The following is a 19,756-nucleotide window of genomic DNA, read 5'->3' on the forward strand; positions in this document are numbered from 1 at the left end:
TAGAGCCACAAGTCACCAAGCTAACAGTGGATTCTAGGAAAGAGACATTTAGGTCATGACCTGTTTTCAGGTTTTACTAACACAAACATGGGGTGAATTTTCTCAACAGCATGGTTTTCTGCTCAACCATGCAGGCTGACTCTATGTTTTCCTGTGTGTAATGATTATTTATTCCAAAATACATTTTACTTTAATTGAAGGCACAAAGAACTTCAAAATGCTGAGGAAGAACTACCATTTCATTGTTCAATTTTCAACGTCATTTTCCCCGAATATTCTGAGAATGAAAACATGAATAATACTATAAATTGTGACTACATAGCAACAGAGCCTCTACTGAAAACATTTTATATAAAATCGGAATGATTGCTCACTGAGACTACCCAAAAGGTACGATCTCTTGGTTAAAGAAAATCACCAGTTCACATTTACAAAGACATTGTGGCTTAAAGCAACATTCCTAATATTGCTACAGTAAATTCCAAAGAGAATCCTTGGGCTGGTTTCAGCACTCATTCCTCCCCCCCATCTATGGGAGACATGTTCAATGAATCAAGTCTCTTTGTGGAGCCTGAAACCTCAAGCCCTGTATATACTATCTTTTTCCTTATACACACCCAACTGTGATAAAGTTTAATTTACAAGTAAGACACAGTAAGAGATTCACAATAATAAAAAAAACAGAACAATTACAGCGATATATTATAATGAAACTAAAGTGAATGTGGTCTCTCTCTCTCTCTCTCTCTCTCTCTCTCTCTCAAATCAAGAAAAACAATAGTATTTTCAGACCATGGCTGACCGTGGGTGACTGAATCCTAGGGTTAAGGAGGAACGGCTGTCTGTATTTTTACATGTTATCTTCTGAACACAAAGTACTACTACTTTGACCAACTATAAAGAGGGCTGCCTTTCATACAGCAAACTCACCTTCACTTTAATAATTTTGCTTTTGAAGTTGTTGAGGACGACAACCACCTCATCAGCATCGGGAGGAGAATCTGTACCGTCGTGGCTTAGACAGAAAAGCAATAGACATTACAAACCATAATTCTCAAAATGCAGTAGATGGTCAGCCAACAATATGCCCTATTTTTTCATCACCTTTATCGTAAAGGAGTTTTTCAGAACCAGTAATTTCCTTACAACCTGAAGGAAACCCCTTCGAGCTGCACAAAAGCACCTGTTGAGCTCTCTATATGGTGAGTACCCAAACTTCCTTTACAAGTTCTCCTCCGAATCTCTTGTCATAGACTGAGAGGTTCCCAGGCATGGAACACGCACGTGCTGAGCACTGAACAAGGGCATGTGCTCACAGGTCTGACCCACGCAAGGCACTTTGAGTAAAGAACCACAAAGGGCTTGGCTACTTTGAACCATCATGAGAACTACCTCACTTCTACTCTTTAATTGGAACAGCTTTATAAAGAATTCTACTCTCCCTCTGTCTGGAGGTATATAAACTGCCAAGTCAAGGCCCTGAACTCAATTTGGTGCCTCCAGTAAAAAGAACTATGATCAGGAAGAACTATAATTAATTTATAGGCAGATACAACAGTGGAAGAAAAAATTTACATAAGGTTTTCCTACCAACCAATTGTAATGCTTAAAACTTCCAAACACCAAATTTCAAGGTGCAGAGGTCACAATAATAATGTGAATGCACTACATTTGCTGCCATACAGCAGAGAACAGAGTTCTCTGACAAAAATAAGGTTTTGACAGGGAAAAACCTGAAGTATGAAACACTCCAGCGTCAGAGAATATCTACCCAGAGGAAAATGCTAGACAGCCAGGAAGAAAGGGGACGCCATAACCCTAAGGAAGAGGGAAGACAGGAAAGTCACACACAGAAGGGAAAGAATTTAGAAACACAATTAAAATTCTGTAAGACCATTATCTGGAGAAAACATTATTTGGAGAAAAATCCACTATTTAAGATAAAATGTTATTATAATACAAATTTCTATTTCCCGGGTAAGAAATATGAACTAATCTACATTGCTTTCATGTGTGTTAGTAATGCTATGGAGCCAAGGCAACACACAAGAGAGTATTTCAAATAAACTCTAATGAAAACCATTCTGTAAATAAATCGGCAGGAATTTTTTTCATAATCTAAAACTAATTTAAATCATGTTAAGCTGAATTTAGACCAAACTTACTTAAAGGAAGTATAATATTTTTTAACTAGTAGATACGAGACATAAACCTTAAAGGCAAAAACCCAGCTACTGACAAAATGTTCTAGAACAGTTATTTCTTCCACACCACCACAGGGAAGAAATGGAGCAGACAGAATGGCTGAGGTTCATATGGCCTATGTATTTGCAAATCTCTCAGGTCGGATATACTCTCCAGGCAGAGAAGTTTGAATTTCCTTTTTTCTCCCTTCTTCAAATGACTAAATTTCTCATCTGCCTATAGAGTGCATCATAGTGATAAAATGATTTCATCCTGAGATAGTGCTGGCACAAAGGAATCACTGAAGCATAATACCTGCCTATTACTCTCTATGTCTCTTATTATTCAATTCTCTCTTAATAATTATAGCACATTTACTTTCCTGGAAAAGTATCACACATATGACTATAGATTAAATTGGTGATGCCTGGCAAAATGCCAGGGTAGTATCCAATTAGAGCTGATTCTCATTTCAAAATGCTTAGGAAAAATGTACCTGCATCACATAATCCTACCTGTAGATTCTATAAATATCTTCGGACCGTCCCTTTCTAAGTCTGAGAAGCCAAGCTCCTGGGTTGGCTTTTAGCTGAAAGTAGCCCTAGGAGAAGAAAAACAAAAGCCAAATTTTAGTTCTTTTTTAAAACATCAAAATGCTGTTTCTTAGGAACAGTTACTCCTTTGGGTGTCTAAAATATGATATTTATCTTATAAATAAGATAGTTAACAAATTGGGCAATGCAAAAAAAAAAAAACCAAATAATTCAACTACACATTAGAAACTCTAGAAAATATAGTTCAGTCAAGCCAAGAAGTCTGCCCTTAGCTGTGCTTCAGGGAAGAGTCAATGTTCGATGACTAAATAAGCTGCAAACTTCCTAAAGAAAAGAACAAGGTTGACAGCTCATGAATAATGCATTTCCAGGATCCAATTCAGCTACAGCATTGTATTGTAGCATGTTGATTTTTTGCTTTATTTTAAAAACTTAACATGTAATTCTAATTTCCAAATTTAACCAAACTAATGATATTTATGTTTGCTTGTTTTGTTTTGTTTTGTTTTCCTTTCAGTGCTGGGGATTAAGCCCAGGAAGGCCTTACACATGCTAGACAAACATTCTACCACTGAGCTACCTCCCATCTCCAACCCTTAGCAATGTTGTATTTTTAATATTTTATTTTTAAATTTCTATTTATTTATTTTTGCAATGGGGGATTGAACCCAAGACTTTGTGGCAAACTAATGATTTTTATATTAACCAAATTCTGTCAATTATGAATCGAATTCTCACTTTATGGTTCAGAAAGCTAATTGTTCCATCGTAAATGACAGTGCCCAACTCAATGTGACTGCCACATCACCACCTGATTCTCTGATTATTTACCAGATTGGCCATAACAATGGTGTCCACAATAACTGGGTCAGCTGAAGTTCCTAATGTGAACTGCAGTCCTCGTGGGGGTTGGCCTGTGGTGATGTCATAGCAGTGGCCTTCTAGTAACAGGTACTCCAGCTCATACTCAGCAGCCACTATGCTGTCCACCTGCAATATCAAAATCACTACCTGAGTCTATTCAGCAACAACACGGATGAGTCCAAAATGCATTTTTACAAAGTAATGAAGAAGTCAAAAAGACTTACATATTACATGATCATATTGAATGAAATTCAAGAAAATGCAAAACTGCAGTGACAGAAAGCAAATCAGTATTGCCTGAGGCCAAGGTGGGGGACTGCCTGCAAAGGGGAATAAGGACCTTTTGGCAATGAAGAAAGGTTCTGTATCTTGATCCTGGTGATTATTGATTGTGTATAATTATAAAAATTGGGTTGAAAGGAAAAAAATAACATGGAAGTCATTCCAAAAAGAGAATAACACTCCTAATATTATAGAAAAAATTTAAAAACCTAAATAAATGGAAAGGCATCCTACAGCCATGGATCAGTAAAAAACTTGTACACAACATTCATAGCAACGTTACCCATAATAGCTCTAAGTAGAAACAACCCAAATGTCCATCTGTGAATGAATAGAGTGTGGTATACATATACAAAGGAATATTATCTGGCAATATAAAAGAATGAAGTACCAACACATGTGATAACATGGATGAATCTTTGAAGCCATTTTTCAGTGAAAGAAGCCAGTCACAAAAGGCCATGTGTTACATGACTCTATATAGACAAAATGTCAGAATAGGTACATGCACAGTAATAGAAAATAGATTAATAGTTGCCTAGACTAAGGGAACAGGGATTGACTGCTAATGAGTATGGAGCTTCTTCTGTGGGTGATAAAACATTATCTGGAATTAGTGGTAACGGCTGCACAGCTGTGTGAAACCTTTGGCCTGTACTCTTCAAAGGGTAAATCTGAGGGCATGAGAATTCATCTGAATAAAGCTATGACTTTTTTTTGTTTTTTTTAATACTTATTTTTTAGTTTTAGGTGGACACAATATCTTTATTTTACATTTAGGTGGTTCTGAGGATCAAACCCAGTGCCTTGTGAATGCTAGGTGAGCACTCTATCACTGAGCCACAATCCCAGCCAAGCTATGGCTTTTTAAAAACTACATTTTACTCAGATACTAATTTCTCAAAGGCCCCTTGATTCATTTTATTCAGTCAACCACCACTAGTAACATCATAAATGGGTTTTATACATGATTAAATATTTGGAAGCAATGACATTCTTACCTCTTCTAAGTAAATGTTATCAAGGTCATATGGTGTTCTGACAGATTCTACCATCCAGCTTTCAGGTGTGTTCAAGTTCAGAGTGAACAGTGGAGATTGTGGCATATCCAAAAACTTTGCTATTGGACCCTTAGCAAAGCTATTATCTGAAGTGAAAGAAATCTCTGGTTCTAAGACATAACGGTAAAAGCTGAAATTGAAAAGAAGAGTGTTAGATTTTTCTTTCTAGGCAACCACAGTCCTTGAGTTTGCAAGCATCAATACAAGTAAACACAGATTAAAACAAAGTAGATGTGGAGGAATATCCTTCCAGATTGGGAGAAGTACTTCCTAAACTATCGTTTAAGTTAATGATGCTTCCAGTTATAGATGCAGAAGAAGGGAAGGAGAAGTAGGATTGAGGAGGGAGCCATTCCTTCATGTGGGTGACTGCAGCCAAGCATTTCCTGAGCACTTTTTTCCCTTGGGAAGCATCCAGTTTCCCCTTAAAAACCAAGTTCTGAACCAGGTGTGGTGGCACACATGCCTATAAGCCCAGCAGCTTAGGAGATTGAGGCAGAGGATTGTGAGTTCAAAGCCAGCCTCAGAAACTCAGTGAAATCCTGTCTCTAAATAAAATACAAAAAAAAGGGCTGTGCATGAGGCTCAGTGGTTGAGAGTCCCTGAGTTCAATCCCTGGTACACAAACAAACAAACAAGTTCTAAATGGTGATTGAGTTCTCAGGCTAGCCCTAAAAAAAACACTACCTATAATAATTTAAACATCTCTTTATGGGAGGACAATGGTGAGAGCTGGGAACCCTTTGGTCACTTGCTAAGACTCTTTCAAAAGGCTCAGAATTTAACCTATAGAACATAGCACATTTGCAATTGAGGAATGTATGCTACACTATTAACTTCTTTTTATATTACTTTTTCCATAAATAACCATTCCAAAGCCCTTGACAATAGAGAGCTAAGCCTGTTCTCTTTTTCAAGATACATGTAAACTAACCTAAGCAAGTTTCCTCTAATATATCCATTGCAACCTGAAGTGACCACTCCTTCAAGATGAAAAGCACAAGTACAAGTAACCTGGTTTTTCACTAGCACCTAAATACTCCCAAGCCCACACTGTGTTCTTAGAAGTTCAGATTAGAGCTACGATTTGGCACAACTGAACATTTATTAAATGACCCTTTCAAGCATGAAGTCTACCTAAAACCCACTAAACTCCTTAATATTTAATCCTCCTATTGGATTTGGTTCCATTTTTCCAATTGTTGTCTTAAATAGTATGTTTTACCTTTTTAAAGGCATGTCCGAAAGTTTCGATTGGCAGTTCATAAATATCCTTAGGTTCATGTTTATAAGCTGAGTTAAAACCTAAAAGAACAAATCAAATGACAAAATATTAAAATTTTCTCTTCAGAGATTTTGTTCTTCAAGAACATTTCTTAATATCTCAAGAAAAATATAAAGCTGGGTGCAGTGGTGCATGCCTGTAATCCTAGCAACTTGAGAGGCTGAGACAGGAGGATTGTGAGTTCAAAGCCAGCCTCAGCAACTTAACGAGGACCTAAGCAATTCAGCAAGACCCTGTCTCAAAATAAAAAGTAAAAAGGCTTGGGAATATGGCTCAGTTGTTAAGTGACCCTGAGTTCAATCCCTCATACCAAAGGCGGGGAAAAAAAAAGATAACTGACATAATGTCTATAGTGAGGAAATTTCTGGAAATCACAACTCCTGTACAAAATTTACATCACACATACATATGACTTGGGTAGAGGGGGAAATAAGCTATCACTGCTCCTTTTATAAAGAAGTTTAACACAAAGTCATAGGGAAGCAGCAGATACATGACAAATATCAGATACATGATAAATATCTATCTACACAAGGAAAACGTAAGGGCTAGGTGATAGCCGGGCACAGCAGCACAGCCCTATAATCCCAATGGCTCAGGAGGCTGAGGCAGGAGGATTGTGAGTTCAAAGCCAGCCTCAGCAACTTAGCAAGGCTGTTTTATTCATCTCTAAATAAAATACTAAAAAGGCTGGGGATATGACTCAGTAGTTAAGTGTCCCCGGGTTCAATCCCCAACATCACCGACACACACACACACAGACACACACACACACACACACACGGTTAGGTAATTATACTTCAAAAAAATTATTACCTTAAAAAAATCCAAACAAAATATTGAAGTGTTTTGGTTAGTGCCTTCAAAACGTATTTAAAATTATAACATCTTTATAATAAAAGCTAAAAGACAGCTACAACAAAAAGTCCATGGTAATTATAAAAAAGGATAGTGAAAGCAAAATTCTTTTACCTTATTTATGATTTTGCTACTAGAAATTAAAATATAGCATAAATTAATTTAAAAATAGTTTGCTCTGAATGAGGATGCTACTAAATTTTTTAATTATATGAAATAGCCAACAAAACTTGTACCAACTTCCTAAAGTTATAAAGTTGTTTTCCAAGCCATTACAAACTTTATGATGAATACTCTGCTGAAGATGCCTGTAGCATTTTCCAATGCCCCTTGAAGATGACAAAGGGATAAAGGAAATTTTCAGAGAATTCAAGAGTACAAGACTACTTCAGATAAAAATGGTATGAAATGATGGAAGTGGTCCTTACCAAGAGCAATGGGGCAAGCCTCTGTGCTTCTCTGGTGACAGGGTCAATGACAGCCATAACATCAAAGTATGTGTCCCCTTCCTTTGGCCTCAGTTTAATTGCACTATGAAACATACAAATGATAAAACATTAACATGGAGGAAACAGGAAACAACTTTAAGTTACTGTGATGTTTTTGATTTGGTTCAACATAACCTATTACCCTTCCAGCCCTCTTAACATTTCAAAAAAACTTTAGAGCTGGAAAAACTATACTACGATGGTGGCCAACCATAAGATTAATCTATTACTAAAGTTTATAAAACCCTGATAACTCAGGCTTACTCAAAATGTTTTAAAGATGTATATGAAGAGAAGAAAACCAGCTTGAAACAGTATTTTTCCCCAAACTGTTAAAAGCTACTAATGTTAGGTTCTACAACTATTGGAACATCACGCTGATTTTTACTTCCTGGCAAAAAGAGTATGAGGAAAGAAGAAATAAATCATTTTTAAAAGTAATAGAGCTGGGGATGTAGTTCAGTGGTAAAGTACTTGCCTAACATATGTGAGGCCCTGGGTTCCATCTCTACTATCACAAAAATAAATTAATTAAAAAGAATATAAGAAGATTCCAAAAATCTACAAAACCGAGAAAAAGAAAAAAATGCAATCACAAAAACCTTATTATCCCAATGGACTAGCTGCATTTCTATGTCATCCTTTTTAGATACTTATATGAAAATTAGTTCTAAATATAGACTTAGGAAATTTAAAATAATTTCCTCCAACCCCCACCACTTCAACATAAACATTTCCACATATTGTTACACACCAAGCATCCTGAATAAGAAATGATATTTTATTTACCAAGTGAAACTGCCACAGTTTATTACTCTTTAATGCTGAAAATTTATACAGCTTTCAACCTATGAACAGTCTGTATAGACAGCTTCTCCATATCTGCAAAGTTCTTTAAAGAATCAAAGAAGATCTAGACAGAAGATTATGGGGTCATGGGATACAAATATCTTTGTGACTAATATGCGTTGTTAACTGCTTTTCCTGAAGATCTATAGTAATATGCAAGGCAAAACAATGAATCACACCACATCTTTGTTAGAATTACATATTTTGTCTGTTCTTATAGCTGGTCACTCTTTGGTTTTCTAGAAAGAATATACATTTATCCACATAAAGCTTCCTGTTACAACGTTTCCCTCTGAAGTCACACTGACTTAGGTGACTCAAGAGAAGCAGGGCCCTCTAATGAAGTTTAAAATTTTGAATAGATTTAAACTTCACCCAATTTTTCAAAATGACTGGTTTTGTTTTGTTTAACCTGGTAAGTATATTCTTGTGGTTCAATGCTGATCTCTACTCTTCTATGCAAGAGCATTTATTCAGTGGGATGAAAACAAAAGTATAACACAAAGCAGAACATAATTATTACAACTGGGAAATAATTAGATGCTGATGAAGTTATTTCAAATTTTAAGTGATTTGGAAATAATAATCACTTTAGAATAGCTTGTTATGCAGCAGATGCTTGCAATCTCATAATATTAACAACTTCAGATTCAATCACCTACAATGATTATTCCAACACAACAACACATTTTTACCTTAATGTAGTTATTCTCAAAATGTGGCTCCAAACCAATCGCATCAGCCCCACCTGGACATTTGCTAGAATCAAACTTTCTGGCTCCCACTCAGATTTACTCAGTTAGAAACTCTGGGGGCAAGTCTAACAATCGGCATTTTTAAAAGCTTCTGAGTAAAAGCCAAAATTTGAGTGCTACTGCACTAATATAATTTGCAATTCTGTGCTACTTTGGAATCCTAGCAGAAAAGCTCATTAGAAAATAGCATTTTAGGGCTGAGATTGTGGCTCAGTGGCAGAGTGCTTGCCTCGCATGTGTGAGGCATTGGATTCAATCCTCAGCACCACATAAAAATAAATTAATAAATAAAAGTAATGTGTTCATCTACAACTAAAAGAATATTTAAAAAGAAAATAGCATTATATAAACTCTTATAAAGGGAACAAAAAGTGGATATCTAATAGGACTCCACACTGGAACACAGCACCTTATTGGGCCTGCTGTGCCAGGGTTGGTAGTTTTGCAGGATCTCACCAGCACAATGATCTGCAACAGTCATGCCCAGCCAATGATCCTGTGAGGGCCTTTAGCCACCCCCACACTATACAACAAGGTCAAGAGAAAACGAAAGAAGAGAGGAATGTTGGTGTGCAAATGGGAACAATATAAACTAATGATATTACATTTAAATATATTTGCAGTATTAGTAAGAGAAAAGCCAGGAAAAAAGCCAAACATGATAGAGGAACAAGATTTCGAGATTATATATATATATACTTACTTAGAGTGAGTAAAGCAAATATCAAAGAATACTGTGTTTCACTAATGATGATATTCACAAGCATGGATCACACTGTGACAGTAAGGGTGTACAAACTTATGGTTCAGACCTTTTTATTCTAGCATAAATGAGAAATTTCTGATTTAAATATGAAAAAAACATTCATTTAGCTAAGACAACCCCAATAAGAATTTCTCTAATTATAATTTGTATTATAATAAAATTTGTAATTAGGGCACTTTAATTATATAAAACTCATGGAGAAAAGGATATAGATAATATATTATTATCAAGAAGTATGCAGTGTTGAAAAGATGGGTGCAAAGTGGGTGCAATCTGGCTGCTAGTGGCAAAATTCCATGAGGGTTAGATGGGAGCTGCAGAAGTCTCCACCCACAATTAGGAGGCACATCCAATGCAAGCAGAGAGGGAATCAGTCCCAACCTGCCATCATCAGACAGTCTAACCCCCACCAGAATTGGCTGTGAGAAATCACAAGTGACTACACCAACCAATCCATGCCAGGTAAATCAGGTCAGAATCACACAAGAGAAGCACACATAGAGTCATATTTAAAGCCTTCCTGGGATTCTAAGATGCAATCAAATTACATACTTTCCAGGCAATTGTACAGTTCTCCCCAAAAACAATTTAGTCTAAGTGGAATCACAAGGGAACAACCAGACTCTAGAACATTCCACAAAACAAAAGACTTGGATTCTTAAAAAATGTCAATGTTGGGGCTGGGGTTGCGGTTCAGCAGTAGAGTGCTCGTCTAGCACATGTGGGACACTGGGTTCGATTCTCAGCATCACATATAATAAAATAAAGGTACTATGTCCACTTATAACTAATATAAAAAAAAAGCCAATGTCATAAAAGACAATAGACCCCTCCCCCCCAAAAAAGGGAGAAGGGACTCTTCTGGACTAAAAGAGACTAAAGGGAGAACTAACTGCAACATGTGTAATTAAGATCAAAACAACAACAACAACAAAAGCACTTGTGAAAGGTCATTACTGAGACACTATAGAAATGTAAATAAGGATTGTGTATTAACATTACTGCATCAAAGTTAAATTTCTGAGGTAGCTATCAGTTCTGTGGAAGACATTCCTGTATTCAGGAGATTCATGCACACACACATATGCCTATATGAACAAAAAAATAACATGGTCACAAATATATATATATAGGTGTTCACATGAATCTGTTTATATGAAAACTGTACACCAAATCTTCCATTTCTATAACTTAAACACAAACCTGATATAGAAAAATAAAGGTAAAGGTAAGCCTAAGAGTTTAATATGCAAGAACATGTACAAATTCAACATTAATTCTATACCTGTGTCTGTCTTCAAAAAACCGGTACTCAATTCTTGCATCTCCTTTGGGTTGAGCTGACAGGAGAGCATCCACCTTCATTACCAAGTCACTTGCCCTGAAAGAAGAGATTAAGGAAATCTTACCATTAGTTTAACCATAGGTTTTCTAATCATTGTTAAACACATCACCAGCCCAAATACTGAATGCCGCCAGGATGGTTTAAAGAAGACATGAGGGGCTGGGGTTGTGGCTCAGAGGTACAGCACTTGCCTAGCATGCGTGAGGCACTGGGTTCAATCCTCAGCACCACATAAAAATAAAATAAAGGTATTGTGTCCACCTACAACTAAAAAATAAAGAAGGCATGAACTCATACCAACATGCATTAAAAAACAGTACTGATTTTGTAAGTGATTAGGTGGATGGCCTTGAGGACATTACTTATTTTTTGCATATATGAAGTACAGAGCCCTACTCTGCAGGACTCTTGTAAATACTGTGCTGACTAAACATATCAAGCACTTTTCACAGTGCCTGATTTATGACAGGTTGTCAATATTATTTACAAAACAAAAAAAAGCTCCTTCACTAGCTTTTAAATGATGTTATTACTTTCTGTGAATATTAGAGTAATAATTCACTGGAAAAATATTGAGAGAAATACAAAGGAGAACATGAGATTACACATAATAATCACCATCAAAAAATTAGCTATGATACTGTAACTCATAATTCTTTTTAAATATATATGAACAAAAGTGGGATTATATTTGATAACCTAACTTTTCCTTAAAAATTCATCATAAAACCTTTTTATTCGTTAACAAATACAAGGATATATTTTTATTTCAAAAACTATATTATAATATAATCTAGAAGATTACATGAGACTTGAAAAATAGACTACTCTGGCAGTTATCAAAGTCAAATGTCACTAAAATGTGGATCTTGAACTCTGCAGCAAGATGGTAAATGAAAAAGATGAAGGAAAAATAAGACAACTTTAAAATCTTATATCATCCAACTATGAATCAAAGAATACTACCAAGAGAGTGGAAAAGCAACCCATAAAATGGAGAGAAGGGCTGGGGATGTGGCTCAAGCGGTAGTGTGCTCGCCTGGCATGCATGCGGCCCGGGTTCAATCCTCAGCACCATATACAAACAAAGATGTTGTGTCTGCCAAAAACTAAAAAACAAATATTATTAAAAAAAATAAAAGGGCTGGGATGTGGCTCAGTGGTCGAATGCCCCTGAATTCACTCCCTGGTACAAAAAAAAAATAAATTAAAATGGAGAGAAAATATCTGCAATACATGTACCTAATAAGGAACTGACATCAGAATATATCAAGAATTCCTACAACTAAACAATAACAAAAAACCAAACAGCCCAATTAAAAATAAGCAAAGAATTTAAATGACATTTTCCCAAAGATATGCAAATGGTCAATCTGCATGTGAAAAGACATCCAACATCATTAAAGATTACAGAAATGAAACTCAAACTACTAGGAAATACCACTTCAAACCTATTAAGATGGCTATTAAACCACACACACACAATAAAAAAAAAAAAAAAAAGGACTAACAAGGGTTGATGAGGACTCCGAGAAACCCTTATGTGTAGGAATATAAAATGGTGCAGCCACTGAGGAAAAAGGTAGCTGAGGATATAGCTCAGTTGGTTGAGTGCTTGCCTTACATGCACAAGGCCCTGGGTTCAATCCCAAGCAACACACACACACACACACACACACACACACACACAATAATAATAATAAATATAAGACTTATATTAAAACAATTAAATATAGAGCTATATCCTCAAAATACACATAGATGTGATATTTAGTGTACAAATCAGGTTTGTATGACTACAAGCTCCAGTTATATAGCAGGTACATGGTCCTTTCAAATACTTAATTTTCTTTCATTAAGAGAAATAACCCACTAAAATACATTAGTTAATAAGCATTAAAATAATCAAAATAAAAAGCCAACAATAACCAACATCACTTTTGGAGGATGCAAGAACAACAACTCTGTATTCTGTACTGGGGGGGAGGGGAGGAAAAGAAGTATTTAACCTGCCTTTCCTCTCCTGAACAAAATAAAACTGAAGGAAAATAAAACAAGATTAAATAAGAAAGTCTCTCTTTCTGTAGATATTCCAGAGAATAAATAAGCTATGTCTACATATCAAAAGTTTCACAACATACCAGAATCAAAAATAAATAAAACTGGGAGAATTCAGTTCTTTAAATAGCAGCCTGGGAAATAAATTAGCTATTTTAACAGAAAGATAAATTAAAACATGAGGATTATTACAATTTAAAGCCAGAAATAAAACATCTTGGACTAGGTAGTGAACAATATATAGTGAGAAAAGTCTAATTAATATAAACTCTATAGCATGAACTAATTTCTCTATGACTCAACTTACACATCTTCTTCTACTCGAAGCTGCTGAATATGAGATTTTATTTTCTGCCCAGAAGTTTTCAAAATGATATTTTCTAGGAGATGGAAATCATCTTGGTTAAAAAGCTCACTGTCCTCCAGAGGCCCAATGATCTATGAGGAAAAGAAGAGTAGGTGGTCAGAGCAGACAAGCCATTCATCAGCAGCAGCTAAGAAGCCTCTCTGCTGGCCTCAGGCTATCTCATACACCAAATGCCTTAGACCCAAGGCAGGTACAAACAAACAAACAAACAAACAAAAAAAGTGAAAAAATAAAAAGAAAAGCCTGAATCATGAATCAACTCATAGTTATGTGTTTACTTATTAATGTCTCAGGCACATGGATTATACATGTATGTGTTTCACATTATTTTACAGTAAGCAAATTCCAGAGTAAAGTAGTAATGTAATGTAGTCTTCACTCATTCTCACCAAATATCAGTAATAAAGCCTACTTCTATGTATCAAAGTTGTACTGAGTTGGGTTCTGAGAGCCACCACACTCTCACTACTTCCCACAGTCAAGACACAAACAGCAGAAGGTTCTATATCCAAAAGCACACTTCCCTGAAAACAGGAGTAGAAATATCACTGGCACTTCAGAAGCCCTAATCACCTTTGGAAAGAAGGTGGCTCTATTGGAAGAGTTTACTAGGTCAGAGTAGCATGCTGCAAAGAGTGTTCATGGACCTAATGTGAAGTCAAGCTTGTCTCAGCTTGACAGATCCTCACCCTTCCATTGCTGATCACTGCCCTCTGTCCCTTCTTCAGCTTCAGAACATCCCTGCAGTACACGGCGTGAGACAAAATGAAATCCATTTTGGAAGACTCAAAGACCTCTTTAAAAAGACTGAAATCCATGCCCTAGGGAAGTAATCATTTTTAAGGAAAAGTCATTGTTACTAAGCAAACCATAATGAGTAATCAATGAATAAACCATAAAATGCTCTTTTATGACAACTGAATTTCAAAATTAACATTATGTCTCAATTCTCCACTCCCCCCCAATAAAATACCCATTCCTTTCTCCTATTCTATCATGTAATTTCTTCAATTGGCAGTCTGTTTTCCATACCTTTACTTTGCATTTTTAAATCTTGTTAATTTCAAGAGAGAGCTATTTTCTCTAACTGAAATTCAGTATACCTAGCATCTTATAAGAAATTTTAAAACCACAAACACTGTCAAAAATAAGTAACATTAACTAAATGAATAAATGCTGGCTTTTATTAGAAATATATCAAGAACAGAGAAGCCTGTAACTCATAAGTGGCTCAAATCTCCGTGTTTTTTTTTTACTTTATAAACAAATCAAATATTGCCTGTCTTTCAAACTGAATAAAAGGCATTGTCTTTGAAACATAGGCAAGTTTAAAAGCTAAAGGGAGGAGATGTAGCTCAGTGGCAGAGTGCTTGCCTAGCCTATTCAAGGCCCTGGGATTGATACTCAGAACAGGGGGGAAAAACAACAGTAGGGTAGCATCAGAATCATTTCTTAGAAAGATTCTAAAGGAAAAAAAAAAAGTCCTTTGAGACACGAGCTAATCACAAATACTGATATTGAATAGGACACATCAGCCCAAGGGAGTGAACAGCTATGGCAGAACAGGGAACGCATGGAGCCTTACCCCAACAGAGAACTCCCCAATGTCAGCTCCTATGGCTAAGGCCTCTGCTGTCTCCTCCTTGGCCATTTTGGTGATGAAGTTCTTAGCAGAGTTGGAGGTCTGAGTCTGGAGAGCTGCCCAGATTGCTCTGGCGATCTGAGTGTTCTCATAATTTATCTCTTCACTTGGATTATTGATCATGCTTATCCTAACATTGTTACTAGATTTCTATTCACAAAATGGAATAAAGAAGTATGAGGCAGATGTTTCAGATTTAAAAAGCAGCATTAACACCAATCATATTTCATAAGTTCTCTAAGAGCAAAATAACTGCTCCCTTAAATGTCTTCAGTAGTTCTCCTCCGTGTTCAGAATGAGATTCGGATGCTACAGTCACATCTTCAAAACCCTACATGAACTGGCCCAAACCTTCCTTTCAAACCTAATTTCTTACCACCCCTGTAATACAGCAGACATTACAGTCCATCAGAGCCTGATTTTCCCCAACACATTTTACATTCTTCTAACAAACATCATGCCTCAGGCTGGCCTGTGGACCTCAACTACATTCCATCTTTTCTCCCATAAGTTCCAACCACTCTTCAGGGCCCTGCTCAAATCTGTCTTCATGCATATGGTCTTTCTACCTGCCTACTAAAAAATTAATCTTGCCTTGAGTGAAAAGATAGGAGTCCACGTGGAAGAAGATATCCGGAACCCATAAAACCTAAAATAGGCTTGTATCAAGAATGTATGCAACATAAATGTATACTAATATGTATCAAAAGACACACATAAGAATATTCATAGCTTCATTCTTCACAATGGCCCCAACTAAAAACTCAGTTGTCCCTTAAACCGTTTACACAAAGAACAAAATTTTGTGGTACAGCCATTAAGATATAATACTACACAGAGAAAAAGAACTAAATATCACTGAGCAAAGAAACCAAATATAAACAAATCCATACACTAGGATTCCAGTTAAATAAAGAAAAACACAGATAGATGTTCTGTGATGTGAGAAGAGGGAAGAGAGTGGGTAGTGACCGGGGAATAGGTGGGGGAGGGATTTCAGGAATTCAAGAATTCTCTATTTCTTGATCTGAGTAGAGGTCACATGGGTGACACAGTATCCTATGATTTGAGTACTTATTAATCTTTATTTTACCTCAATAAAAATATGTTTTGAAATGGTATTCTCCTTCCCAGTTCTCCCACTCAAACACCATCTGAGTGGTTCATCAGCTTGTTAGAGTGCCTCATATATAACTCACATTTCACTAGAACTGCCTCTGACTTAACCTTGCACAATAGATGTACTTGGCACCATAATAACATTGAAATCATCTATGTAATTCCTTATTTCAGTAAGCCTTTCTGAGGGCATGGGATGGAAAGGAGACACAAAGAGGGTAGTGAAGTCTGAATGAAGCTGCAAATTCAAATAGCTCAGGAAAAATAATTTTGACCCCTCATCCTCTGACAACAGTACTCTCTAGAAGAAAGCTTCTTGTCAACCACTCAGCATTGTCATTCACTCAAGTCCTTCTACTCATATGCAACATCTTTCAGAGCATCTCTGTGAATATTCCTCTGTGTAACTTGGCCTCTCTTGAATCTCTTTCTGTGATACACAAGATCTCCGTAGCATCTCTGGAGCAAGAACACAATCACCCAAGAGAAACTTGTCTGATATGGTCTCACTACTTTTTTTTTTTCCCCCTAAAAGAATCTATTCCTTTAAATAAAGCCAGGAAACTACAGTCTTTGATCTCATTTCTTAGGAGCTAACAGACCTCTGAAGACCCAACACTCTTTCCCCTCAAGCACTAAGCAAGCAGGGCTCCCAATACCCATCAGAATGATCAGAGACACCTAGGAGGACAACTGCAGTCTCAAACAAAATTATAAAATGAAGTCCTAGGTACTTGCCTGATGTTTGATAGCATCATACAATAACTGCCTTCCAGAAGGAGTACCAAAATCTCCAACAATCCAAAAAGTTACTGGCCTGATAAAAGAATCATCTGTAAAAACAAACAAACAAACAAACAAAAAATAGCAAACTGAATTGAAAGAGAAAAGCACATCTTAGCATACTGTTATGAAGCCAAATATTTTCTAAAAACCATGCAAAAAGTAAGAAAATGACCAGTTTAATGAAGATACAAAGCAAAAGTAATGAAACTTCTCTACTAAAATGAAAGCAGAGTAAACTTCCAAGTGGCTTAATTACAAATGAGGAACATGCACTGATTAATTCGGAGGTCTGGGGATCTGTTAACATATAGAATGAAACATGTGAGTAACACAGAATAGACTTTAATCACATCAACTGATAACTAGAAACTATTATGCTCTGCAAAAACTTTTGCAAAATTTCTCTGCGTTAATATAGCCTATTGTTACCCACAGGTTCCAGCAACATCATATAAAGTGTCAATAAATTTTGAATAACAATAGTCTCTGAAGATAATTAAGAAAAAGAATAGAACATTCTGAAGTTTTGAGTTACCATAGATTTCCTTGGAGGACATTCCTGGACAAAGGTGAAGGAAAAAGAGTAGAAGAAAAACAAAATGTCATTTCTATAATTAACGCCCACTATAAGAGTCAAAAGATTAAATGATGGATAACACGATCTCTGCTTCTTTCAGTTCTTTAATCTCATCAGTGCTACAGCACTGTCCCAGGACCACTGAAACAATTTCTTGGAGGAACCTAATAGGGTAGTTGCCTATACTCATATATACCCAAGGAACCAGAAATCCTCCCTGGGAGAAGATCATCACAGGGATAAATATGGAGCTATGTTAAATGACAGGCATTGCTTTTTTGAAAGCATAGTAAATATAAACAGAGAGGGAAAAAAATCTCCCTGCTACTGAAAGAGCATTATTTTACACAATCTTTGCTTAATTAAGCAACTCTACATTTTCTTTTTTTTTTTTCCAAGTATGAGTGCATTTATTAATGAAATTGACAGAACTGACTAGTTTGTAGATTTAAATCTGCTTTTCTCTCTGCAAAATCTGCAGTCACTCCCTCTTGCCTACAGCTTTGTATTATATAAAAGGCCTTCATGGGCTGTCTCAAAGTACCTTGGAAGCACTGTTTTCCAGGCCTCCCAGGATTCAGCCTAAGCCCATGATTGAGTATTGCTCTTACACTCATTAGTTGCCTTTGTTTGCACATGCTTTGAGCATGGCATGTGTCAAATGATTTTTTCATGCCCCCCGCCCCCTGCCAAAAAATCCCTATGATGCTGATCTAATTGATTCTTTGTCTGGATAAGCAACTCTACATTTTCAAAAAAATCAGTTTAAAAAATTTACACCAGTCTTTCTAGAACCTAGTTTATCTTATAAACTCTAAAATAAAATTACCCTATGGTGTCACTGAAGAGGCAAGTAAAAACCTATTTTCAATCCATTAACCCATTTTTATATCATATTTTCCCATTTTGAACCTTAAAGGATTTTTCCCTTTTAACTTTAATAGCTAATATAAAATTTATAAAGACAACATTTGAATTTTTAAACATATATAAAGAATTAAATTTTAAATAGGCATTTTCTATAGACTCAAAAAGTTAAAAGAAATTGTGAAATCTCTTTCCCCAGATATTAAGATTAAATTATGTTTGTAAATACCAAAACAACAAGAAAAAATATTAAATCCATATAAGCCCCAAATAAATTACCTTTCTTTGTCAGATAGTTCATACTATTAGCTAGAGCAGCAGTCTTGCCTTGGGAATCCAAGACAGAAAATCTAGCATAATCATCCACAAAGAAATTATCTGGGAAAAGAAAAAATTAAAATAGATGTATAATTAATACACTTCAGTTCAATATACTGCTAATATTCAACTTATTACCTGCTTTGATCATAATAAGATGTATAAAAATACACGAGTGAAACATATTAAGTTCCACGTGTACTGAACAAGTTCACAGCATGATCCCTACCCCATTAATCAAACTTCAAGGCACAAGGTTAATGAGTCATGAACATGCCTCACAAATCTATCATGTATGCATATGCATCAGTTTAATGGTTTAAATGTATCCTGTTAACACCGTCACTTTGCAACTCTTAGAGATCTCTTAAAGATCCTCTCAATTCATCTCTCCTTATTCTAGTTCATCACTAGAGTATACTCCTCTCTAGATCACAGGGGGAAGATATAAGAAGAATCTGATTTTTACTTTCCATGTCTAAGAAAATAACATTTTTTCTCTAACCTTAACGGAAACAAAAAGTCATTTTCACTATTTTTAAGTAAGTATTTTCTTCAATTACTTCCCAAAGGTAGCATTCTTATTATCATGGTTAATGAGATCACTCCTTCTAAGACCTCAGTTTCATCAAGTTATTCCCTTGCTGTAAACTACCCAGTAATTTCTTCCCATAAAATGGTCTGCAGTCTACTATGATAAAAAGACTGCCTCAAGCAATCTACCCCACCTT

The 19,756-nt window shown here is 36.0% G+C and overlaps 1 protein-coding gene across 7 annotated transcripts in view; it reads right to left on the bottom strand.

The window, feature by feature from the left end:
* The window catches only part of Uggt1 (UDP-glucose glycoprotein glucosyltransferase 1), a 107,652-nt gene that overhangs the window by 18,504 nt on the left and 69,392 nt on the right, over positions 1–19,756 (bottom strand). For 5 of the 7 annotated variants that reach the window (XM_046463717.2, XM_046463720.2, XM_046463715.2 and 2 more), the window contains 13 exons: positions 18,987–19,085; positions 17,799–17,822; positions 17,216–17,310; positions 15,302–15,508; positions 14,406–14,537; positions 13,657–13,787; positions 11,232–11,327; positions 7,517–7,619; positions 6,171–6,250; positions 4,886–5,075; positions 3,570–3,728; positions 2,700–2,785; positions 931–1,015 (listed from right to left, as the gene is read on the bottom strand). In XM_046463717.2, the coding sequence (XP_046319673.1) occupies positions 931–1,015; positions 2,700–2,785; positions 3,570–3,728; positions 4,886–5,075; positions 6,171–6,250; positions 7,517–7,619; positions 11,232–11,327; positions 13,657–13,787; positions 14,406–14,537; positions 15,302–15,508; positions 17,216–17,310; positions 17,799–17,822; positions 18,987–19,085 (1,487 nt within the window). The remainder of the gene's footprint in view (positions 1–930; positions 1,016–2,699; positions 2,786–3,569; positions 3,729–4,885; positions 5,076–6,170; positions 6,251–7,516; positions 7,620–11,231; positions 11,328–13,656; positions 13,788–14,405; positions 14,538–15,301; positions 15,509–17,215; positions 17,311–17,798; positions 17,823–18,986; positions 19,086–19,756) is intronic. The other 2 variants (XM_046463721.2, XM_046463718.2) reach the window with 1 other exon arrangement.

Source organism: Marmota monax, unplaced genomic scaffold (assembly GCF_021218885.2).
Source record: "Marmota monax isolate L192 unplaced genomic scaffold, Marmota_monax_Labrador192_F-V1.1 WCK01_AAM20220418_F8-fsc00034, whole genome shotgun sequence".
Taxonomy (NCBI): domain Eukaryota; kingdom Metazoa; phylum Chordata; class Mammalia; order Rodentia; family Sciuridae; genus Marmota; species Marmota monax.